The sequence below is a fragment of the Triticum aestivum genome, chromosome 3A (assembly GCF_018294505.1).
Source record: "Triticum aestivum cultivar Chinese Spring chromosome 3A, IWGSC CS RefSeq v2.1, whole genome shotgun sequence".
Classification (NCBI taxonomy): domain Eukaryota; kingdom Viridiplantae; phylum Streptophyta; class Magnoliopsida; order Poales; family Poaceae; genus Triticum; species Triticum aestivum.
Window position 1 is genome coordinate 220,462,341 of NC_057800.1, and position 25,933 is coordinate 220,488,273.

Here is a 25,933-nt window from a genome sequence, read left to right on the forward strand (position 1 = left end):
ACGAAAATTGAAAATATGTGTGCATCACACCAAATGGCCAATATAATAGTTTTTTTTTTGGAAAATGAAGATAAACCTCGGCCTCTACATCAGGATGCATATAGCCATATATTAGAATGTAAAATCCAGCAGCTGGACAACATTGAAAACTTGAGGCCGCATGCCTCTCGCGATAGTAACTACATAAGATAACCACTAACCCTATGTTAAAGACGACAACAAAACAAAAAAATACACAACTTCTAGGCTATGCCTTCAAGAGAAAAACGATGCACGTGTGCCGATGATGACGAGTCCAACACAAGGTTGAACTTCGGATTCTCATCCCTAAAGCCAAGCTTCAATCCACCACCTTCAACAAGGACATTACACAGACGCGCGTCGACATAGCCTGAGCATGCCGAAATAGGGTTTCCCCGCTTTGTATTAGAAAGCAACCATCACCGCTACAAACAACGATAGGTGCTGGGGCGGAAGCAGCACAGGCACGCCCAAAAGAAACGAAAGAGAAAATACAAAAGAAACAAATGCTGACAACGACAGATCAACAAAAATGAAGAAGCCTCGCGACTGCTGCGCCCACCGGGGATCTTCCACCAAGCTCCTAGACTCCAAAGCGCCGGTACCAATCAATGCCTCCAAGAAGGGACGCGACGATGACAATGTTGCTGCTAAGGGTTTCCCCTGGTACGCGGCTAGGAGAGAGGAAGGGTATCCCCCGACGCCCTCCAAGAAGGTCTGGTTGCCCCCTCAGGCGCCACCGCGTCGGTATCGGCTAGGCCGATAGAGATTTTCCCAATCCCAACCTTCACCTGGGGCGCTCCGAAGCTCTCCATCAAACTGTCCACCACCCTGCGCCAACATGATCTTGAAGCTTCCCACGCCGTCTCACCACGGCACCGCGAAGGGCCCCTTCACAACGAATAGGAGGAGCCAGGACTAGGGGCAGCAGCATCGTCGACACGCGGGAGGGCCCAACCTCCACCATCAACGACGGTAACCGACTGGGCGCGACAGCTAGAGCATACCAGGCCCATGGGCCCATAGGCCCGACCGGCCCCTCAGATGCCCGTAAAGCTCCCATCGTTGCGCTGCAGAAGGCACGCGTCGGCGCCGCCACCCCCTGTCCGATCTGCTCCTCCTCCTCACCACACAGAAGACGTCGAAGCCATGTCGGGAGCCGGCCCGCTAGGACCCAGATGGGCCCTGGAGCGGCCAGATCTGGGTCGGGGCACGCCGCCGGTCACCCCATGCCACCACGCCGCCAAGAAGCAACACCGCCACCTCGCCTGCCGCCGTCCCCTGCCACGGGAAGAGAAGACGTGCGCGCGGGTATAGGAGGCCCCGCTGGCGCCGACACCACCCGAGCCAGCGCCGGGGGCGACGGGGGGAGGGGGGAGGCCGAGAGGGGAGGGATGCGCACCGCCCCGGCCGCCTCCCGGGGAGGCGGCGCAAGGGCGATACCGGGAAGGGCGAGAGGGATGCGGGACCTGGCATGTGCGACCGGTGGGCGGGACCCTACCATGGCTGGGGCGGCCGGCGGCGCGCGGGAGGGGGGCATTGTTCACCGGAGTGCGTAGGTTGCTCATAGATCTTGTTTTTTCACCGGAGTGCTTAAAGTCGTCATTAAAGCCGTATGTACATCATCCCTTATCCAGATATCGACGCCTCGATAACCGGATACCTCTGGAGAAGACACCAGATGACAGACGTCCCATACCGCATGCCTCCCGCCACTATTGCACCACCTTCGATCCAGCGGCAACAGGCTAGACATGAGACCTCCGCCAGAGCCACTGTGTAGCATGTGCCAGTAGCAGGCATGACTTGACTCCCCCGCATGAGACATCGTGTGCAGCATTCACCAGCGGCGCATGCCTCGGAGGCTTCACCTGCCGGCGACAGGCACTGCCCGACAACTCGGAAAGAGACGCATGGCCAATATAATCAGGTGATTGTCTATTATAATTTGCATGTGGTTTTCAAAATCTAACAACTAACACCTCTCCTCATATGTGACCACTAAATTACCGCCGGCCTTTTGCAAGTTGTTCGTTGTGCATCTTCTTTGCTTCTACCTCTTCTTCTTCTTCTTTAATTTTTTTTGGTTGTGTGCATATCCTCGATGTTTCAACTAGTTCTTGATATCGTATCGTTGCAAAGGTTGGGTGTCACGGGTATCATCTTGACTTTCATATATTGCCCTTGTTGAAAAAAATGTGCAATTTCAGATGACCCGTATATGCAAAAATTCCAGCCGAGTATATGAATCAAAACTATACAACTAAATAGTCCGGCCCTAAGACGTAAGACCATGTACAATGCAATGTGCTTGCCACAATAAATGGATTCCCCGGTGCTTCGTCCTAGGCAGTGCATTGCATGTACATGGCCTGCCTAGGAGTTGCGATCAGGACAAGTGTGTTCCAGGGTTCCAGCACAGGATAAGGTGACCAAGTGTCACGACCAGCGTGTACCAGGTATGGAGGAGCCGCACGACAACAACGAGAACCAATCAATCAATCCCAGTTGCTGCTGCTCCCGCCGGATGGCACCAAAAGCACAAGCATACGCCGAAGCGCTTGCGCACAGTTGCAACCTACGTGGCCGCGCGGCCGCCACGCACAGCCGCCTCGCCTGTCAGCAGCACCTCCTACCAAGCCCCAAATCTAAATCCCGGCGACGCGAACGGTTCCGATCTCCCTTGTCTTCTCCGAGCGTTCCACTTCCAGCCAGTTGCTGTTCCTTGAAAGGCAGCGCCAGGGATGGGTCGCCCATGTGCCACGCGAGCCGCACCGGGAGTTGCTTGCCGGAGTTGCTGAGAAATGCTGCGCCTCCATGCCCTGCGACCGTCTACCTGGAACTCGCGGGAATGGTGGTTGTTCTTCGGACTTCGGCATTCCAATTCCATTCGGTGTGAATCAAATGAGGACTGTACTAAGGCCAACTCCACCACATGACCCTATCCCGTCCGCCCCGTCCGTTTGAGATAAAAGGGACAAACCAGACGGTCCAGCGCGCGACGGCCTGAATCCATCTGGTTCGTTTTGTGTCCGGATCGACCCATTTCGAGCGCAAACATGCGTCGGGTTTCGGTCGCGGCGGACAGCAAACGGACGCGATGCTCGTCCGTGTCGGGGCCGCGTGGCAGGCGACCACCTATCTTCCACCTGAAAAACATCAATGCGCACGCGCGGCCGGCCCCACCTGTCATCCGCCCACGCGAACGGTCGCCGACCTTCTTAAATGGGGAGGTCGTGGACCGGTCGTAGTCCACACTCCGCACTCCAGCCCGCTGCCTCCTCGAAACCCGACACCCCCAAACCCTAGCCTCTCCCCGTCCTCGAACTCGCCGGCCGGCCGCCTTGCAGCCATGGGGTTCTGGAACCATGGCCGCAAGGGGAAGCACGACCGCGAGGCCGGCTCCTTCTCGGGACGCCGCCGTGGGGGCGTGAACTGGTGCCCCACGCCCTTGCGGTCACCGGAGCGGGACGCGTCGCCACGGGAGGAGGTGATGCAGGCACCTCCCGCCTTCCAGCCTGCCCCGTCTACCACGGACTGCCGGCCCACCTCTGGACGCCGCCGGACTGCGTCGACCTCGTCAGCGACGACGATGACACCGGCGGCCACTGAAGACGGCGACGGCCACGGTATCGACGGGCACGACAGGAGCGCGTGGGCGGCTTTTTTAAATGTTAATTATGGCAATGTGAACCGTGGAACTGGGCTGTTTTGTGGTCGTGATGGTTAATTTATGTTTTATATGTTTTTATATTTGCTTTTATTTACTTTTTTCGGCATTCTATTTTATTTTTTATTTTTTATTTTTTAATCACGTCCACGCCGGACATGATTTGAGGTGCGTCCACGCGTTGAGCGCACCCACGGCTCAACGGATATCAGCGGACATACGAATCCATTGCCGCTGTAAACAGACGAAATCTGCCAAATCGGATATTTGTTTGGGATCATGGGGTGGAGTTGGCCTAAAAAAGATAAATTAAATGGAGAATCTAGGGTTGACCGACAGGGGTATGTACATTTCTGGCATTGATGCCAGTTAAGGCCGTGTTTGGTACGCAGGAAAAACAGAGGAAAATCGAAGGACCTGAGGAATCGGCACCTTCTACCCTGTTGGGCATGTAGGATTCTGTTTTAACCTATCCTTTGGAAAGTTTGTCCCGCCTCCGTTTTTACAGGAAAGTAAAAACATCCAGTCATTCCTTGTGTTTTCGCGTATGTCCGAGGCAGTGAAAGAAAGAAAGCTGCTGAAGCATGCATGTTGGACTCATGCTGAATTAATCTATGCACTTTAGGACCCACATAAACAAGAACGGAAGCAACTGTTGATCTTTTATAACATTTAAAAATCACCAGATGGGTCCCACTTGAGTTGATTTCCTTTGGTTATTTTTTCTGTGTACTCAACTCTGTAGTGTTTTACACCGTTTTTCTTTCCTCTGTTCTGCACATCCAATCCTTTTCATTTCCTTTAAGGAAACCAAAGGAATGGAGAGAAATAAAGGAAATGGAGATGTTCGGATCAAAGGGCAGGAAATCGGAGGAACGGAGAGAAATAAAGGAAAAGGAAAGGAATGTATATACAAAACAGAGGAAAGAAAATGTTGTACTATTCTATAGATTTGACGTTCGGCACATAGGAAAAAAACGCAAAGGAAAGCAACTCAAATGGCTCCCACCTAGTGATTTTTAAATGTTACAACAGATCAACACTTGCGGCAGTTCTTGTATACGTGGGTCCCGACGTGCATGCTTCCGCAGCTTTCTTTGTTTCACTTCCTCGGGACTACCCGAAAATATGAGTTATGACTGGATGTTTATTTTCCTGTAAAAACGGAGGCTAGAGAACCTTTCCCGAGGATTGGTCAAGAGAGATTCCTACATGTCGAACATGGTCGAAGGTGTCGGTTCCTCCGGAACAACGATTCCTTTGGTTTTCCTCTCATTTTCCTAGTACTGAACACAACTTTCAGGAATGTTTGTCTTTAGGGCAACCTAGCATTGATGGGACTCTCAAGGAGCCAATTCGTTCCCTACTGCTAGTGGGGTAGGCGATATTGAATGCCTAAAGTCTTGCTCCCTCCCTCCGCCGATGAGGTCGTGGATTCCGGCTTCTCCTTGTGGCGCTCCGGCAAAGGGAGGGGACATTAAATTTCTTGTTGTATCTAGGATTAGGGTTAGGTTTTGTGGGCATGGAGGTGGTTGATGATGGAGGCATCTACGATCAATCTCCGGGGTCTCGGTCCTCCTTTAGCAGGCTACCTGAGGTTAGTTTTGCGTTTTGACGTTGTTGTTTAATACATGTGGATTTTTCATCGTTGTTGAATGCTTTGTTGTTTTCTTTCTCCCTGCACACGATTTATATGTTTTTGCCTGCGGGTTGTCTTGACGATTTTCTTTAACGTCTCTTTGTATGTTGTTGAAATTGGCAGGGTGTTACACTAAGGTCGTGAGGACTCCCTATGCAACCATATTGGATTTACTGCTCGAAGCCCTGGGGTTGTCGGTTCCTCATTATGAAGAGAAAGTGTATGCTAGTGAAAAAGTCCGCATCACTGTTACCTTCAGTAAGTCCATGTTGTTGTTTGAAGGTGCCCTCATTCCTAGGTATATCGTTCCTTTTTTTCAGGGTTTGTGCTTCTCGTAAAAGTAAATATGTGCTTTTTCTAAAAGATTTGCCTCTTGTGAAAGCATGTGTTGTGCTTCTTGGGGAAATAAATTAATAAATTTGTGCTTTCATGAGAAACATAACCGTGCTACTCGTGAAAGCACAGATATGTTCACTTAAAAAAAATCCTCCAAAACCTAAGGAAAAACAGGCAAAAATAGAAAAGCCGAACACAGCCCTCCTCCCCACCCACCCACCAAAAAATATCTAAAACTCAAAGACGTGTGCAGAAAAAAAGTAAAAAAAAGCATCGAACAGAAAAACAAAAGTAAAAGTGACCATTGGGGAGCTAACTTGTGGTTTCTTTCTTTTGGGGCTTTTTTTTTAACTTAGTGCTCTGTATTTCCCACCCGTAATCTTTTTTGCCGGCCCAAAGAAGGCCCTCTTAATTTTGTTAACATTGTTTGCAGATAAGTCAAGCTTGAGCCTGATAGGTTAGTCTCATTGAAAACTCAATGGCCTCGGCCCACGGAACGAGATCCTCCCAAGGGAAGTCAGAGGGGGCTACAGTTCGCTGACATTGCTTCACTAGGCACGCACGAGTGATTCATACACATGCTTATCTGCAGTAATTCGCTACAGTAATCGCCTACGTTATTTTGTCTACAGTGCTTACTTTACTCTCTGACTTCCCTCCGTTATTTTACACAGAAAACCACTGCATCTTCCCTTCCTTTGCAGGACTCCTGCAAGTCAGAGGAGCTGGCTCCTCAGCCCACTGGGAATGTGACTTTCAGAGTCCATCGTATGAGAAAATGCACCTAAAATATCCACCCACCCCTAAAAAAATGAAATCTAAAATATCCACGCATGTTTTTTCTAAATACCTCCCTCCCTTTATTAGCTTTGATAACTGTTTCATCATTCAACAAGAGAGGGATAATCTCTAGCGGGGCATCATCCACCCTCTATAGCCATACTAGCTAGCTCTGCATTTACTAATCTATTACAATGATCAAAATAAATTCGAGAGAGCTTGCAAGCCAGATTGTAGAAATCATCAGAAATACCTGCCGCTACAAATATCCAAAAATGGCTGCCGCTTCAAATATCCAAAAATGACCTGTTTCTACACTTTGGAAGAAACTACTCCCTCCTATCCCAATTAATTAATTGACACAGCAACATCAATTAATTCAGAGTAGCTAATTTCCATACTTGTCATCAGCCCCACAAAGTAACAGCCATCAAACATAAAACGGAACAACACTCAAGTAGTAAAGTGCATCGGTTAGTCTGCTCATGGAACACATGAGCTGAACATCAAATTATTTCGTATAGAAGCGCCTGCAACAGGGCAGCCCTCGTAATATTTCTCATTTATGTTACTTGATACTAGATGTCAATGCATCACACGTTCTGGCCCAAGCTTTCTCTTCCTGATCTTCTATGATACCACGGGCAGAGAACATTCCAAGTCTTGGACCCGAAAATGTGACCGACAAAAGGATAAACACTGGCGCAAAAGGTCTAGCTAGATGATTGTGTATATTCTTACTACACATCTTTCAAATAGAGCAACTATTAGCAGTTTAAGTGGCGCAGGCCTTCTTCGTCGCGCCGTGCCCTCCATCTTCGTGCTTCGGGGAATCTGTTCCGCTGTAGAAGGAAGCCTCGCTTGAGGCGTCAGAGCTCGCATCATTAGATTGCATCTTCTTGTCATCCTCTTTCATTTGTTCCGCATAGCTGCTGTATTCAAAGGTGGCTAGATTCCTTCCTCCGAATGCCGAGTCGAGCTTGTCCATGTCAAAGACCTCTGCCATTATCTTCTGGCTCTCCTTATCGTTGGAGTACACAAACTTCACCTTCTTGCTAGTCTCATGGTCCAAGAATGGCTTCACTATCTGCCATTGGTTTTTGTAAGTTAGGCAGTTTGATCTTACAACAAATATAGTAGCTCAATAAAGCATAACAATTACCAGTGCGGTTGTTCTTTTTCACCTGGAATAACCATTGCAATCTATCTAAGAGAAAATGAGACCGACAAATCTGACTAATGATATTTCTAACGTGCCCACGTTTGGGTTTATAAGTGCTTCCAGAGTTTGGGTTTTGTATCAGGGAACATAGCACACCACAATGGATTTTTTAACGGTTGATTCACGCTAAAAAAAGATATATTAGAGGAGACCGCCAAACATCAGGAAGCAATACGGCTAACATAAATTAGAAAAGACAAATTGGTATTTCAGAAAAGAAAAAAAGACAAATTGGTGGGATAGCTAAAAAGCTGTGATCTGACTAGAGAATTAGCAATACAGCAAAGAATTGTCGAATACTGGCATAATAGCACTTCTTGAATGTGGAAAACAAAAAGCAGAAATGTTGTTCACAGAGTAATGATTGAGGTTGTGCAACTGCTCACCTTATAGAAAGACTCAAATAATCTAGGAGGATTGTATAGGATTGCAAGTCCCAATCTCTCGGGATAACAGTCTTGCAAGACACTCACGGTCTCCCGGGTCACCTTCAACGGTGTGCTTCCCATGGTCCAGCCCTGGAAGTCTATCATCCACACCATCTTCTCCTGATCATCCGTCAGATTCATAATCGCTTTCTCCAGAGAGTAAACAAGATACTTAATTTGTTCCTTCCCCGAGGTAGTATTCTGTTATATTTCAACATTAAGCAAGCACGGTTAGAACAAACAAAGCTACAGTACTTCACATTTGAACCACAGACTTATGTAGTCCAGACTCCAGACTTCCAGAGTGATGTTGGTTGAGAGTCAACACAAAACTAGAAATCGAACATACAGAGGCATCCCCGTAATTTACACAATAAAGTAAATAGGCATAAAACAAAAACAAAAAAGGTAAACAAAAATTGCTTCCCAAGATTCATGCATATTACGAAGAAAGAAAACATGTATTATTCACAAACAAACATGAAATTATCTTTAGCATCTCCTAAAAATGATCGAGTATTTGAGTATGAATTTTGAACTTCTTAAAGGTTGATAGATCACTCTGGAGCTCATACCAGTAGGGTTAACAACTTAACATGATAGCTCCACAAGAGCAACTCTAGCAGATCCTGTATAAATCGGTGCTGCAAAATAGTTTTAGGGTTCCCCCTCAAATGATTTTGCGGGAACTCGAAGGTCCCGGCAGAACAGATCCGCTATAGTCCATACTGCAAATTCAAAAACTAGTTTGCGCTACAAATTTCACAACACAACCGGAGTTCATACATAGCTTAAAACATAGATCAAACTACAAATTAAACCTAGGGAAGGCTGGCCCAGGGTAGAGCGTCTCCGCCGACTTTGCGCCAAGCGTGGGCGTAGGCGTGGTCCTCCTTTGCGGCGGCAAGTCTGTCGGATGTGCCTTCTTCTCCGGCCGCCACCGCGGAGTCCACAGCGAGGAGCTCCGCATCCGCCTTCCGGCACCTCATGGTGAGCGGAAAAAGCACCTCGTGGAGCTCGTTGAAGCTGGCCCACACACTCCGCCTACCGCTACGGGAAAGGCGGCCGCGTTCGCGCGCCTGCTTGGAACGCCACAGCTTGACGGCGGGCCGGCTGGTGCTGCCAGCCTCAGCGTTGTGTCGGGCGAGCTTGCGCGGCGGCAACCCGCCATGGCTGCCACGCGCGCGAGCACCACTGCCCATGGATCCGCGAGAAAGGAAAAGAAACGTGCGGCTAATTGCTCGCCGGAGAAAGGAAAGGAGACGGCAGAGGGGGCGGATTGCGACGGAGCTTATCCAGGACGCGAACCCTAAAAAGCCCCCAACCCTGTACATATAGCGGCGGACGGGCGGATTTGCGGGCCGCCTGTAAAAAAAAATTACGGGCCGGTGGACTTTTAGCGGGCGTGTTCAGGCCAAAAAATGGGAAAAAATGTAAAACCGCCGGAATTATACAGGCCGGCGAGGATATAGCAGATCTGCTAGAGTTGGTCTAATTGTGGTTCACAGTTGCTATGTCGCTTTCACACTTTTACGATTTATTCAGATCAAGCAACTCCAATATGATTCCAAAGATTATTATGTGAGAGGTATATGCATATGAATATATATAATCATGTTTCTTTATGCAAATACAAAATATACATCTTAAGAATCTTATGATGAAATTATTTCCAGATATTTACTCTGCAGTGAATAAGCTAACCTCTAAGCCTGGCCTCAGAACAAGAACAGTTCTTCCAAGTTTGTCCTTGTAGTCAGCCCTATATATCTTTCCAGTCTCTGCTTCATGTGCAATTTCTTCCTGGATGTTGAAAGGATGAAAAGTTTATATTACCTTGAAAACCAGGATATACAAGTAACTCTGAAGTATCAACAACAATCTTCTTTTGCATTATAATGTTTTCAGCCAACAGTTCAGTAATATTGATATCATTCAATCAGCACAGTGGTGTGTTACTGTCACTGACAAGCTTATTCCTCTTATACTAAACTTACTCTGCATGCTTTTTGAGTACTACCTGCTCTTCCAATTTCTCGTTGATGTATAAATTACACTGCTCTTTTGTTTTGCCAATAAACATATGAATCTACAATCGAACATGAACATAGAATTGGTTAAACCAGGCATACCCAGGAAATCATTTCTGGCTTGTATGCTGCCCGCCACTTCACAGCTGATTTCAGCATTTTACTCGATTTCTGCACATTCCAGTTTCTAGCTCGAAGGAATCTCAGTATCGAAGCATCCGAAAGGAAACCCTGTATTGCTAGGGACGAGGGTTCTTCAAGTTGCTTTCGTACCTCATTTATCTGCTCAGTAAATAGAACAGCCAAATGGCCTTAAGATTAAGCACTTCAGCTGAGACAAATAGAGCTCTAAGGTTGAAGAATAGTATCTTACTTTCTCTTGCTGTTCTTCCAGGGTCAAGGTTTTCTCCGTTGTACCACCATTGCCTGACTTCCATAGAAATGACATTTTGCTAACTGAAGGGGGACGACTCTATCAGATATGTAACTGAAACACCTGCAGAAAATATTATCACACGGATGAATGCGCATAAATTATCTCCATCTTCGTATGGGAAAAAAAACTGGCAAAGGAACAGAATGACAACTCAGTAAGCCAGTGTGATGGAAGAGTGTGACATAACTAAAAATTCAGGTAACAACGTAGTACAAAACTAACAAATTTTGGTTTGTAGCTAGAACAAAAAAAAACTAAGAAATTCATAATAAAAAACGCACAGCTCCAAGAGCCGCTGAAAAAAAAGAGGAAATTAACAGGATGAGCCACAAACCATGGGAACCTCTGAAATGGGAGGAACCTTTCTTTTTGGCGAAAGGAAATGGAAGGAGAGGAACCTATAAGCGCAAGGCACTAATTCCACTGTAGCGTCGATTATAATATTGGTGCCTGATGGAACACCTAACGATCAAGACGCGCTAACACTGGAATATTTAGATACGATCAGTTGTCCCTTTCACCCTGCAGAACTGGATCTACTGATGCTACACACAGCTTTACGTGGGCTGAAGAACAAACAGGTCGAGATCAAGCAAGGCGAACAAACTACCTGCGGTTCCTACCTTCCAGGAGGGTAACCAGTGGAAAAATCGCTAGAATTCCAGGGGGGCAGATCGAAATCTACCAAATTTCCTCACGTCCAGTCGTCCAAAACAACACCAGACAAGCGCCGACGAGGGATCTAGAACTCGAGAAATCTACAATCGAACCGGCCGCTATAAAAAACCAAAGAGCACACAGCAACAGTTGACGTGTCTGCCTGAACCAGTAAAACAGGAGGGACCGGGATGCAGGCGGCGGCCACGCACCTCGGGAATCGGGATCCCGCTTCTCGGCGCCGGCGAGGACGGGCGACACCACAGGGCGAGATCGCTCGCCAGGCACCGCAAGTTCTCGGAAGGATCCCCCGTGAGAAGCAGCCGAGCGGTAGTGGCCTAGTGGGGTAGGCGGAGGAGGGATAAAGCGGGGAGCGGTGGAGGGGAGGGGGAGGAGTCCTTCGCGGCGTACGCGTGGCGTGCGAGACCGGGCGGGCGGAGGGGCGGAAAGTCGCCTCGCCACCGTGCGGCAGGAGCACCAGCCAGGCGTTGGCGCGTCAGCCGTCAGGTGTCTGCCGCACCGGCCGTGGAGGCGCCGCGCGTCGGTTTCACTAGGAGGTGCTCGCCTCCAGATTTTTCTTTTAGCGAAGGATGTGCAAGGTAGTATAAAAGTCCAAAAAGAAAGTCAAATAATATTTCTCTTTTCTTTAACACGCTGCATACTGGATGCTCACATACGCACATATATTCATTTTTTTAGAGAATATACTCATCCTATAAACGCATGCTCGTACACCTATCCTATAAAGATCCGCTTGATGTTTCTTTCGCAAAGTATCGATAATATGCCTATCATCTGAAAAAGAAGCATTAAAGAGAGGATTTTGAAGACCCGTCTAATATTTCTTTTCAAGGATACATTAAAGAGAGAGATCAATATCATAGAAGAAAAGTCAAGTGACTCATACAACGCATTTTGGCATGCATGATTACAACAATAAAATAATTCGCATAGTCAAATCTCAAGCCACATATGGTGAGAAGGCAAAACTCGGAGCTCAAAACCACATGGCCTCTTTGGTAAGCAACTTAAAAACAAACAAGACTCGAAGCTTAAAGGCTACATCACGACCAAAACAGAACACCTTGAAAGCACGCCTCGACTTCAGCCAGGCTGGGTCAACGCGCCATCCATCCTTAGCGCCTAAAAGTCGATGAATGAACGGTAGAATCAGTCAGACTCAGAGAAGACGTCATCCAAGAGATACTAACGATGAAGTAATTGCACCCTGAAAAACTATAACCATAGACACATTGCCCAAATCCTTCTCCTAGATACCAATGCGACCACCACCTCCGGCTGCAACCCTGGTAGCTACCATGGGCACCCAGGCATCACCTTCAAGGTGGGGACGGCACTGCCACCTGGCCAGCGAACCGGGCCTAAGGTTTCACCTGGTGCCCAATACAGACATGACTCAATCGATGTGCGGTCAATATTCAGAACCGGTGTTTATAAACAATTTTGGAAAAGATAACTAAGCTTAGATCGTTAGATTCTTTGTGATAAAATCTGTTTTTCTTATGCTACTATTTCAGTGATGGGAGTATATAATATGCCCGTCAACTATGAAGCGTCTGTGGTAACTTCGTTGCTTTAAAGATATGTTGGCTCAGTCTCATAGGTACCCGCAGAGGTTGTAGGGGAACGTTGCATGGAAAACAAAAAAAATTCTACACACACGCAAGATCTATCGATGGATATGCATAGCTACGAGAGGGGAGAGTATGTCTACGTACCCTCGCGGACCGTAAAGCGGAAGCGTTTATCAACGCGGTTGATGTAGTCGTACACCTTCACAATCCAACCGATCAAGTACCGAACGTACGAGACCTCCGCGTTCAGCACACGTTCAGCTCAATGACGTCCTCGCCTTCTTGATCCAGCAAGACGAACAAAGTAGTAGATGAGCTCTGGCAGCAAGACGGCGTGATGACGGTTGTGGTGAACTTGTTCCACGAGGCTTCTCCGTGCACTGCAGAAAACTAGACGGAGGATGAAACCGGGGAAAGGGGCGCCACACACGGCTTGTGGATTGTCGTGGGATGTGTGGCGCCCCCTCCCTCTCATATATATATGTATAGGTGGGGGAGGCCGCCAGGGTGCGCCCCAAGGGTGGCTGCCGGCCCCCTTGGGCGCCTGCCCTATGGCGCGCCCCCTTCCTTATTTGCACTCTGGGGGGAGGAAAGGGGAGGAGAGGGAAGGTGAAAACACAAGTGCTCCATGGGTGATTTTGGTAATTAATGCCAACATATCTCTTGTTGGACTAATGTTTTCATCTAGTATATTTCAGACAAGTTCAACAGATGGAGTGGCGTGGACAAGAGGATATGGAACCCTTTCAAGATGCTAAGGACAAAAGATTGGCTCAAGCTCTAAAGCTCAAGACTCTACATTTTGCTTTTAGTGATCCAAGATCACATTGAGTTCATAGGAAAGCCAATACTATTAAAAGGGGATGAGGTGTTACTTAATGGCTTGCTTGCTCAAAGTGCTTAGTGATATGCTCCAAAGCCCTCAACCACTTTCCCATATCCACATATTCCCAAACCAAAATTTAAACTCGGCCCCACCGGAATTTCCTACCCGGTGCCACCGAGTTCACTTGGCATAGCCACTGCCAGAAACCCTAGTCAAATCGGTCTCACCGATGGGATCTCGGTCTCACCGAGATGGGCTTGCAAACTCTTTGTTACATATTGCGATAATTTTGGTCCCACTGAGATATGCAATCGGTCCCACCGAGTTTGCCTGGCCAACTCTCTATTTTGCCTATTACCAAAATCGGTCTCACCGAGTTTGCGTAATCGGTCAAACCGAGACGAGGTATTACCCTAACCCTAGCACATCGGTCCCACCGAGTTGATCATATCAGTCCCACCGAAATGTCTAACGGTCACATTATGAACTAAATTGGTCCGACCGGGTTGTCTGATTCGGTCCCACCGGGTTTGGTGATTTGTGTGTAACGGTTAGATTTTGTGTGGAGGCTATATATACCCCTCCACCCACTCTTCATTCATGGAGAGAGCCATCAGAACATGCCTACACTTCCAACATATATTTTCTGAGAGAGAACCACCTACACTTGTGTTGAGGTCAAGATATTCCATTCCAACCACGTACATCTTGATCTCTAGCCTTCCCCAAGATGCTTTCCACTCAAACCCTCTTTCCACCAAATCCAATCCTATGAGAGAGTTGAGTGTTGGGGAGACTATCATTTGAAGCACAAGAGCAAGGAGTTCATCATCAACACACCATCTATTACCTTTTGGAGAGTGGTGTCTCCTAGATTGGTTAGGTGTCACTTGGGAGCCTCCGTCAAGATTGTGGAGTTAAACCAAGGAATTTGTATGGGCAAGGAGATCGCCTACTTCATGAAGATATACCCTAGTGAGACAAGTCCTTTGTGGGCAATGGCCATGGTGGGATAGACAAGGTTGCTTCATCATGGACCCTTTGTGGGTGGAGCCCCCTTGGACTCGTGCAACCGTTACCCTTCATGGGTTGAAGTCTCCATCAACGTGGATGTACGATAGCACCGCCTATTGGAACCACGCCAAAAATCTCTATATCTCCAATTGCGTTTGCACACTCAAATCCCATCCCTTTACATTCTTGCAACTTGCATGATTTACTTTCCGCTGCTCATATACTCTTGTCATGCTTACTTGATATGTATTGTGAATGTTTAAACTTGTGCTAAAACTCCACTTCAACTTAAAGAAATTAAAAACTGCAACTTTTCTTACTAACTGTCTATTCACCCCCCTCTAGACACCTCTTCTCGATCCTTTCAATTGGTATCAGAGCTTTGGTCTCCATTGCTTTGGTTTAAACACCTTTGGAGGAAGATGGATGAGTCTACGTTGGGGAATCTTAGACATAGAGTGCCTATACTTGATGGAGAGTACTTTCATGAGTGGAAAATGAGATGCTTGAGATTTTCAATGAATATCATTTGAACAAGTACATTACTAGCCCTTGTGCACCTCATGTTGATCCTTTGCATCCTACCCTTGATGAGTCTATTGACATGATCCGTAATCTTAGAACTGTCAATTTAATCACTAGAGGTTTGCCCAGAAACTTGCTTGCTAGCTTGCCTGCTCTTGATTGTGCCTACATCATATGGAGATTCCTTGAGGAACGATTTCCAAACTATTCCTTGAAAAACTTAGATGAGATTCTTCATAAGTCTATTGCCTTGAGTAAGATGAGTTCCAATGATCCCAAATTTGGTGATTGTTTATTTGAGCTTACTAATCTTACGAGTGCCAAAGGAGATGTTGGAATCATTATCAATATCATTTTCGAAGTCATTAGAATTCATAGAGATGAACATTGTTACAGTCATACTTCTAATGAATCACTCTCTCTAGGAATTTATACACCACATGACGATGTTGAACATAGATACTATGATGAGGATGATGATAATGACTATGATCTTGATGATGCAATGAGACACTTTGGTCTTATGGCTAATCTTCGCGGCTACATGGCTGGGGGAAAGGAATGGATTCTAGATAGTGGGTGTACCGAACATATGACCTGAGAAAGATATGTTTCATGAGCTTGCTGAAAACGACGGCCCTCGAAAGTATGACACTTTTGGTGATAACTCAAATGGTAAGGTGGTTGGCCTTGGTAAGGTGGCCATCTCACATGATAGCTCCATACAAAATGTTATGCTCGTTGAATCTCTTGGCTACAATTTACTTTCCGTATCTAGACTTGCTGACTTTGGTTTCAATGTCCTATTTACTAAAGTAGATTGCCAAGTGTTTCGTAGATATAATCATAAAATGGTCTTTACCAGTACACGTAGAGGTGATCCTTACATTGTTGATTTCACTAAAAAGGCTCAACCTAGAACTTGCCTAATTGCTAAATCCTCGAAAGGTTGGTTGTGGCATAGAAGGTTAGGTCATGTGGGCATGCGAAATCTTGATAAGCTTATTAAAGGTGATCATATCCTTGGAGTAAAAGATGTTATATTTGACAAGGATAGACTTTGTAGTGCTTGTCAAGCAGGAAAACAAGTTGGAGGAAGTCACTCCATGAAGAACATTATGACCACGAGAAGACCGCTCGAGCTACTTCATATGGATCTCTTTGGTCCCAATGCTTACAAGAGTCTCGGTGGTAACTCATTTGGTCTAGTCATAGTTGATGATTTTTCAAGATTTACGTGGGTGTTCTTTCTTGATGATAAATCGCAGGTCCAAAAGATCTTCAAGAGCTTCGCTAGGAAGGCGCAAAATCAATTTGAAGTGAAGATCAAGAAGGTTCGTGGCGACAATGGAACGGAGTTCAAGAACACAAATGTGGACATCTTTCTTGACGAAGAAGGGATTTCACACAAGTTCTTGGTTACGTACACACCTCAACAAAATGGAGTTGTTGAGAGGAAGAACCGAACTCTTATTAAGATGGCAAGAACGATGCTTGATGAGTACAAGACTCCAAAACACTTTTGGGCAGAAGCGGTTGAGGCAGCTTGTCACGCAACAAATCGCTTGTATCTCCACAAGCTGCTCGGCAATACGGCATACGAGCTTCTCACCGGTAACAAACCCCAAGTTGGATACTTTCGAGTATTCAGCTCAAAGTGCTACATTCTTGATAAGCATCGTCATTCTAAATTTGCTCCTAAATCTCATGAAGGTTTCCTACTTGGTTATGGCTCAAACTCTCACACTTACCGTGTCTACAACAATTTCACCCGAAAAGTTGAAGAGACAGTAGGTGTGAAGTTTGATGAATCTAACGGATCGCAAGTAGAGCAATTGCCAATTGATGTAGGAGATAAGGATCCTTCGGAAGCAATCCAAGACTTGTCTATTGGCAAGATTCATCCAACAGAGGTAAAGGAGAGTATATCGTCCGTCCAAGTGGAAGCTTCTACCTCACGACAAGGTGAACCAAGAGTTGATATGGAAGCATCCACAAGTGGGACGCACCAAGATGAAGAAAACAAGGAAGTACACCAAGAAGAACCTCATCAACCTCCTTCTCCACCAAGACAAGAGAACAACAATGCCAATAATGAAGAAGGCCAAGAAGAAGGACAAGATGATGAAGAAGATGTTCCACCCCGACCCAAGCAAAAGCTTTCACGAGTTTGAGCAAGAGTCTCAAGAGACCATCCCGTCGAACAAATCTTCAATGATATTCAAACCGTGAGAATCACTCACTCTAAAACTCGTTTGGCTAACTTTTGTGAACATTATTCATTCATCTCTAGCATTGAACCTATGAAGGTTGAAGAAGCATTGGAAGATCCAGATTGGATAAACGCCATGCAAGAAGAGCTACACAACTTCAAGAGAAATCAAGTGTGGACATTGGTCGAGAAGCCCGACAACAACCACAACATCATTGGTACCAAATGGGTGTTTCGCAACAAGCAAGACGAAGATGGTCAAGTCGTCCGCAACAAAGCTCGTCTCATCACCCAAGGCTACACTCAAGTTGAAGGTATGGACTACGGTGAGACATATGCCCCCATTGCTAGACTTGAGTCCATCCGCATCTTACTTGCCTATGATAATCACCATGATATCACTTTATACCAAATGGACATTAAAAGTGCTTTTCTAAATGGTGAAATTGAGGAAGAAGTTTATGTTAAACAACCTCCCGACTTTGTCAATCCTAAGAAACCCACGTTTACAAACTTCACAAAGCTCTTTATGGTCTTAAACAAGCTCCTAGAGGATGGTATAAATGCTTGACCAAGTTCCTTATTGAGAAAGGCTTTGAGATTGGAAAGATAGATTCTACTCTTTTCACTAAAAAGTTTAATGGTGAATTATTTGTATGCCAAATTTATATTGATGACATCATATTTGGTTCGACTAACCCTCATTTTAGTGAAAAGTTTGGGAAGCTAATGTCGGAGAAGTTTGAGATGTCTATGATGAGTGAACTCAAGTTCTTTCTTGGTTTGCAAATTAAGCAAACTAAGGAAGGCACCTTTGTTTCTCAAACAAAGTACACCAAGGACTTATTCAAGAAGTTCAACATGCAAGAAATCAAAGGTATGAAAACTCCCATGCCAACTAGTGGACATCTTGATTTGACCAAGGATGGCAAATCGGTTGACCAAAAGGTTTATCGCTCTATGATTGGTTCGTTATTATATCTATGTGCCTCCCGTCCCGATATTATGCCAAGTGTGTGCATGTGTGCATGATATCAAGCGGCCCCCAAAGAATGTCATCTTAAGGCTGTGAAAAGGATAGTGAGATACTTAATACATACACCAAATTTTGGCATTTGGTATCCTAAGAGGTCCTCTTTTGATCTTGTTGGCTATTCCGACTCGGACTATGCCGGAGACAAGGTTGATAGAAAGTCCACTTCGGGTACTTGTCAATTTCTTGGTAGATCACTTGTGTCTTGGTCCTCCAAGAAAAAAACTCGGTATCCTTATCCACCGCTGAAGCGGAATACATTGCCGCCGGTTCATGTTGTGCTCAATTACTTTGGATGACCCAAACTCTTAGAGATTATGGGATCAACGTGAAACATGTTCCATTGCTTTGTGACAATGAGAGTGCTATTAAGATTGCTCACAATCTCATGCAACATTCTTGAACTAAGCATATTGAAGTTCATCATCATTTCATTCGAGATCATGTTACTAAAGGGGACATTGATCTTAAGCATGTTCGTCCCGATAAGCAATTGGCAGATATATTCACCAAAACGCTTGATGAGAAAGTCTTTTGCCGTTTGAGAGGTGAATTGAACATCATTGATGCTTCAAACTTGGAGGAGGAACTCCATTTGGATACATGCAAGGCATGAGCCTATGATTAATCCTTGATACTTCCCTTATGATGATGATCATATGTCTTGGATATTCTTGCACCCTTGCATGCTATCTAACCGTTGTAGGTACTTGGATAAATCTAAATCCATGAGATTGCAACTCACTCACATCTTGAGCAATCTCTACATCTCCAAGTCTCTACACAATGGTGGTTGAAGACAAGAAAGCATGGAACCCCTCCGCATATCCTTTGACAAATTCCATATATCAAATTTCATGATTGTCACGTTGCATACACAAGTGCTCTTCCTTGCAATACTAACCTATGTAGGTAGATGAACTTCAATTACAAGTGGTGCTCCCAACTCTTGATGAGCTACATCAACCTTGAGCAACCCACACAAGTTCAACTACATGATCAAGTTCAACACCACCACCCAAGGTATGCTATTCCATCTTAGAGAAGCTTTACTCCAAGTGATGGGTCAAAACAGCTCAACAAGATGCGAATACATCAAAAGTGTAAATGAAAAATGGTAACCCCATTTTGAGCTTAAACGATGAGTATGACCTACGATCAAGTGTTCTCACTTGACACCTCAGTCAATATGCTCTAACATAGGTGACTTTGTCACCGCCCATTTCTAGATGAAGTTCTCTAGTGTTTCTATGTGTTCTTGCATTTGTCTCTTGCATATTTGTTTCCCTTCATCTAGATTTATTTTCTTTTGCCTTGTTTTTGTTCTGCATTCCCAGCATCCAATTCATTGCAAATCCTTTAGTTAATTCCTTGCAAATCTTTGTGAGATCTCATTTGCCTAGTGAGCTGAGGTGACAAATGTTCTCTCTGTCTGGAACTCGGTCATACTGATTCGTCTCTTTCGGTCAAGCCGAACCACTTCGGTGCAACCGAAAAATATAACTCGGTGTCACCGATTTCACTACAGAGAAAACAATTTGCCACTTGTTCCTGCACTTTTGTTCCAGCTCCACTCGATGATTCTTGTCCTCTACCAGCATCACAATCTATATGCTACTTTGCTCTGTGACTCAAGGACCAAACCTATTTTGACTCACACTCCAAAAGATCCCTTCTTGGAAATTGACGTCAAAGGGGGAGAGAGAGATCACATCAAAGCTTATTCTCTTCAAAGGGGGAGAGAAAGAAAAAGGGCGAGAGAAGGCCCCAGATGCTTGGTGTTCAGGAGGAGAGAAGTCACATGTCTTTAAGAGGGGACATACATGTCTATGTTATGTTATGTTCATGATCTGTTTTGCTCTGATTTTGTTTCCCTATGTTCTCCCATTATCGAATACAAGATTCAGGGGGAGAAAGACTGCTAGGGAAGGAAATCCTTGTATTCATTGCATATCTTTATCCTTTGGGGACATGTCTATATCCAATAGAGTACCCAATACTCACTCTCTACATGTCATCCCAATCTTGGTACTCTTGTGGCTTCTTTTGTTTGCTCTGTCTAGTAGATGTATCTGTGTTACCTAACCTTGTTTACTCAGGTTCATCTCTTCCTAGGCCATCTCAAGACCACAAGGTAAGTATATGCATCACACTCATGTGCATGAATATTTCTTGCTAATGTACATATTGTTTGCAGGAGGAATCATGAACATGAAGTTACAATTCTCATATTCACATCATTTTCTCTGATGCATATAGCCAAGATACGTGTAACACATTGCTTTCTCTATCATGATTATGCATTGACATGCTCTTACATTCCATATTGACATGGATGCATACATGTAGGGGGAACCCATGCATGTTACATATCTTTCCAAAGCTTTACTTGTTATTCTCTATATCTTTATCTAAAGCTTTGATGTATGTTGTCATCAATACCAAAAAGGGGGAGATTAAAAGCAAAAGTGCTCCCTGGGTGATTTTGGTAATTAATGCCAACATATCTCTTGTTGGACTAATGTTTTCATCTAGTATATTTCAGACAAGTTCAACAGATGGAGTGGCGTGGACAAGAGGATATGGAACCCTTTCAAGATGCTAAGGACAAAAGATTGGCTCAAGCTCTAAAGCTCAAGACTCTACATTTTTCTTTTAGTGATCCAAGATCACATTAAGTCCATAGGAAAGCCAATACTATTATAAGGGGATGCGGTGTTGCTTAATGGCTTGCTTGTGTTGGGGAACGTAGTAATTTCAAAATTTTCCTACGCACACGCAAGATCATCATGATGCATAGCAACGAGGGGAGAGTGTGATCTACATACCTTGTAGATTGATAACGAAAGCGTTTGGTTGATGTAGTCGTACGTCTCCACGGCCCGACCGATCAAGCACCAAAACTACGGCACCTCCGAGTTCTAGCACACTTTCAGCTCGATGACGATCCCCGGACTCCGATCCAGCAAAGTGTCGGGGAAGTGTTCCGTCAGCACGACGGCATGGTGACAATCTTGATGTACTACTGTCGCAGGGCTTCGCCTAAGCACCGCTACAATATTATCGAGGACTATGGTGGAAGGGGGCGCCGCACACGGCTAAGAATATGATCACGTGGATCAACTTGTGTGTCTCTGGGGTGCCCCTGCCTCCGTATATAAAGGACTAAGGGGGGGGGTGCGGCCGGCCTAGGAGAGGCGCTCCAGGAGAGTCCTACTCCCTCTGGGAGTAGGATTCCCCCCCCCCCAATCCTAGTTGGAATAGGATTCGCGGAGGGGGGGGGGAAAGAGAGAGGGGGGACGGCCCCCTCTCCTTGTCCTATTCGGACCAAGGGAGGGAGGGGCGCGCGGCCCATCTTGGGCTGCCCCTTCTCTTTTCCACTAAGGCCCACTATGGCCCATATAGCTCCCGGGGGGTTCCGGTAACCTCCCGGTACTCCGGTAAAATCCCGATTTCACCCAGAACACTTCCGATATCCAAACATAGGCTTCCAATATATAAATCTTTATGTCTCTACCATTTCGAGACTCCTCGTCATGTCCGTGATCACATCCGGGACTCCGAACAACCTTCGGTACATCAAAATGCATAAACTCATAATATAACTGTCATCGTAACCTTAAGCGTGCGGACCCTACGGGTTCGAGAACAATGTAGACATGACCGAGACATGTCTCCGGTCAATAACCAATAGCGGAACCTGGATGCTCATATTGGCTCCTACATATTCTACGAAGATCTTTATCGGTCAGACCGCATAACAACATACGTTGTTCCCTTTGTCATCGGTATGTTACTTACCCGAGATTCGATCGTCGGTATCTCAATATCTAGTTCAATCTCGTTACCGGCAAGTCTCTTTACTCGTTCTGTAATACATCATCCCGCAACTAACTCATTAGTTGCAATGCTTGCAAGGCTTAAGTGATGTGCATTACCGAGAGGGCCCAGAGATACCTCTCCGACAATCGGAGTGACAAATCCTAATCTCGAAATACGCCAACCCAACATGTACCTTTGGAGACACCTGTAGAGCTCCTTTATAATCACCCAGTTACGTTGTGACGTTTGGTAGCACACAAAGTGTTCCTCCGGCAAACGGGAGTTGCATAATCTCATAGTCATAGGAACATGTATAAGTCATGAAGAAAGCAATAGCAACATACTAAACGATCGGGTGCTAAGCTAATGGAATGGGTCATGTCAATCAGATCATTCACTTAATGATGTGATCCCGTTAATCAAATAACAACTCATGTTCATGGTTAGGAAACATAACCATCTTTGATTAACGAGCTAGTCAAGTAGAGGCACACTAGTGACACTTTGTTTGTCTATGTATTCACACATGTATTATGTTTCCGGTTAATACAATGCTAGCATGAATAATAAACATTTATCATGATATAAGGAAATAAATAATAACTTTATTATTGCCTCTAGGGCATATTTCCTTCAGTCTCCCACTTGCACTAGAGTCAATAATCTAGATTACACAGTAATGATTCTAACACCCATGGAGCCTTGGTGCTGATCATGTTTTGCTCGTGGAAGGGGCTTAGTCAACGGGTCTGCAACATTCAGATCCGTATGTATCTTGGAAATCTCTATGTCTCCCACCTGGACTAGATCCCGGATGGAATTGAAGCGTCTCTTAATGTGCTTGGTTCTCTTGTGAAATCTGGATTCCTTTGCCAAGGCAATTGCACCAGTATTGTCACAAAAGATTTTCATTGGACCCGATGCACTAGGTATGACACCTAGATCAGATATGAACTCCTTCATCCAGACTCCTTCATTTACTGCTTCCGAAGCAGCTATGTATTCCGCTTCACATGTAGATCCCGCCACGATGCTTTGTTTAGAACTGCACCAACTGACAGCTCCACCGTTTAATGTAAACACGTATCCGGTTTGTGATTTAGAATCGTCCGGATCAGTGTCAAATCTTGCATCAACGTAACCATTTACGATGAGCTCTTTGTCACCTCCATATACGAGAAACATATCCTTAGTCCTTTTCAGGTACTTCAGGATGTTCTTGACCGCTGTCCAGTGATCCACTCCTGGATTACTTTGGTACCTCCCTGCTAGACTTATAGCAAGGCACACATCAGGTCTGGTACACATCATTGCATACATGATAGAGCCTATGGCTGAAGCATAGGGAACATCTTTCATATTCTCTCTATCTTCTGCAGTGGTCGGGCATTGAGTCTTACTCAACTTCACACCTTGTAACACAGGCAAGAACCCTTTCTTTGCTTGATCCATTTTGAACTTCTTCAAAACTTTGTCAAGGTATGTGCTTTGTGAAAGTCCAATTAAGCGTCTTGATCTATCTCTATAGATCTTAATGCCTAATATGTAAGCAGCTTCACCGAGGTCTTCCATTGAAAAACTCTTATTCAAGTATCCCTTTATGCTATCCAAAAATTCTATATCATTCCCAATTAGTAATATGTCATCTACATATAATATCAGAAATGCTATAGAGCTCGCACTCACTTTCTTGTAAATACAGGCTTCTCCAAAAGTCTGTATAAAACCAAATGCTTTGATCACACTATCAAAGCGTTTATTCCAACTCCGAGAGGCTTGCACCAGTCCATAAATGGATCGCTGGAGCTTGCACACTTTGTTAGCTCCCTTTGGATCGACAAAACCTTCTGGTTGCATCATATACAACTCTTCTTCCAGAAATCCATTCAGGAATGCAGTTTTGACATCCATCTGCCAAATTTCATAATCATAAAATGCGGCAATTGCTAACATGATTTAGACAGACTTAAGCATCGCTACGGGTGAGAAGGTCTCATCGTAGTCAATCCCTTGAACTTGCCGAAAACCTTTTGCGACAAGTCGAGCTTTGTAGACAGTAATATTACCGTCAGCGTCAGTCTTCTTCTTGAAGATCCATTTATTCTCAATTGCTTGCCGATCATCGGGCAAGTCAACCAAAGTCCATACTTTGTTCTCATACATGGATCCCATCTTAGATTTCATGGCCTCAAGCCATTTTGCGGAATCTGGGCTCACCATCGCTTCTTCATAGTTCGTAGGTTCATCATGATCTAGTAGCATGACTTCCAGAACGGGATTACCGTACCACTCTGGCGCGGATCTTACTCTGGTTGATCTACGAGGTTCAGTAGTATCTTGTTCTGAAGTTTCATGATCATCATCATTAGCTTCCTCACTAACTGGTGTAGGTGTCACAGAAACAGTTTTCTGTGATGTACTACTTTCCAATAAGGGAGCAGGTACAGTTACCTCGTCAAGTTCTACTTTCCTCCCACTCACTTATTTCGAGAGAAACTCCTTCTCCAGAAAGTTTCCGAATTTAGCAACAAAAGTCTTGCCTTTGGATCTGTGATAGAAGGTGTATCCAATAGTCTCCTTTGGATATCCTATGAAGACACATTTCTCCGATTTGGGTTCGAGCTTATCAGGTTGAAGCTTTTTCACATAAGCATCGCAGCCCCAAACTTTCAGAAACGACAACTTTGGTTTCTTTCCAAACCACAGTTCATAAGGCGTCGTCTCAACGGATTTTGATGGTGCCCTATTTAACGTGAATGCGGCCGTCTCTAGAGCGTATCCCCAAAATGATAGCGGTAAATCAGTAAGAGACATCATAGATCGCGCCATATCTAGTAAAGTACGATTACGACGTTCGGACACACCATTACGCTGTGGTGTTCCGGGTGGCGTGAGTTGCGAAACTATTCCACAATTTTTCAAATGTACACCAAACTCGTAACTCAAATATTCTCCTCCGTGATCAGATCGTAGAAACTTTATTTTCTTGTTATGATGATTTTTAACTTCACTCTGAAATTCTTTGAACTTTTCAAATGTTTTAGACTTATGTTTCATTAAGTAGATATACCCATATCTGCTTAAGTCATCTGTGAAGGTGAGAAAATAACGATATCCGCCACGAGCCTCAATATTCATCGGACCACATACATCTGTATGTATGATTTCCAACAAATCTGTTGCTCTCTCCATAGTACCGGAGAACGGTGTTTTTGTCATCTTGCCCATGAGGCACGGTTCGCAAGTACCAAGTGATTCATAATCAAGTGGTTCCAAAAGTCCATCAGTATGGAGTTTCTTCATGTGCTTTACACTGATATGACCTAAATGGCAGTGCCACAAATATGTTGCACTATCATTATCAACTCTGCATCTTTTGGTTTCAACATTATGAATATGTGCGTTACTACTATCGAGATTCAATAAGAATAGACCACTCTTCAAGGGTGCATGACCATAAAAGATATTACTCATATAAATAGAACAACCATTATTCTTTGATTTAAATGAATAACCGTCTCGCATCAAACAAGATCCAGATATAATGTTCATGCTTAACGCTGGCACCAAATAACAATTATTTAGGTCTAATATTAATCAGGAAGGTAGATGTAGAGGTAGCGTGCCGACTGCGATCACATCGACTTTGGAACCGTTTCCCACGCGCATCGTCACCTCGTCCTTAGC

At 45.1% G+C, this 25,933-nt stretch overlaps 1 protein-coding gene across 3 annotated transcripts; it reads right to left on the bottom strand.

The window, feature by feature from the left end:
* Positions 1 to 6,920: 6,920 nt before the first annotated feature.
* LOC123061034 (phosphatidylinositol transfer protein 3) lies at positions 6,921 to 11,773 on the bottom strand. Of its 3 annotated transcripts, none has more exons than XM_044483936.1 (7): positions 11,432 to 11,773; positions 11,186 to 11,338; positions 10,500 to 10,622; positions 10,229 to 10,408; positions 9,801 to 9,899; positions 8,055 to 8,297; positions 6,921 to 7,533 (listed from the first exon to the last, which is right to left on the bottom strand). In XM_044483936.1, the coding sequence occupies exons 3-7, from the start codon at positions 10,572 to 10,574 to the stop codon at positions 7,222 to 7,224; spliced, it is 909 nt and encodes a 302-aa protein (XP_044339871.1). In that variant the 5' UTR covers positions 10,575 to 10,622; positions 11,186 to 11,338; positions 11,432 to 11,773; the 3' UTR covers positions 6,921 to 7,221. The 3 variants fall into 3 exon arrangements, with proteins under 3 accessions (XP_044339871.1, XP_044339870.1, XP_044339869.1); XM_044483935.1 differs by having other exon boundaries at positions 11,173 to 11,338; XM_044483934.1 differs by lacking the exon at positions 11,186 to 11,338 and having other exon boundaries at positions 11,432 to 11,772.
* Between the last annotated feature and the right edge of the window lie 14,160 nt (positions 11,774 to 25,933).

Coding starts and splice junctions, on each gene's coding strand:
- LOC123061034 (XM_044483936.1), bottom strand. CDS start 10,574: ATGTCATTTCTATGGAAGTCAGGCAATGGTGGTACAACGGAGAAAACC. Junction 9,900..10,228: donor AGCCAGAAATGATTTCCTGG/GTATGCCTGGTT, acceptor TTCAACATCCAG/GAAGAAATTGCACATGAAGC. Junction 7,534..8,054: donor TATTTGAGTCTTTCTATAAG/GTGAGCAGTTGC, acceptor AACCAATGGCAG/ATAGTGAAGCCATTCTTGGA.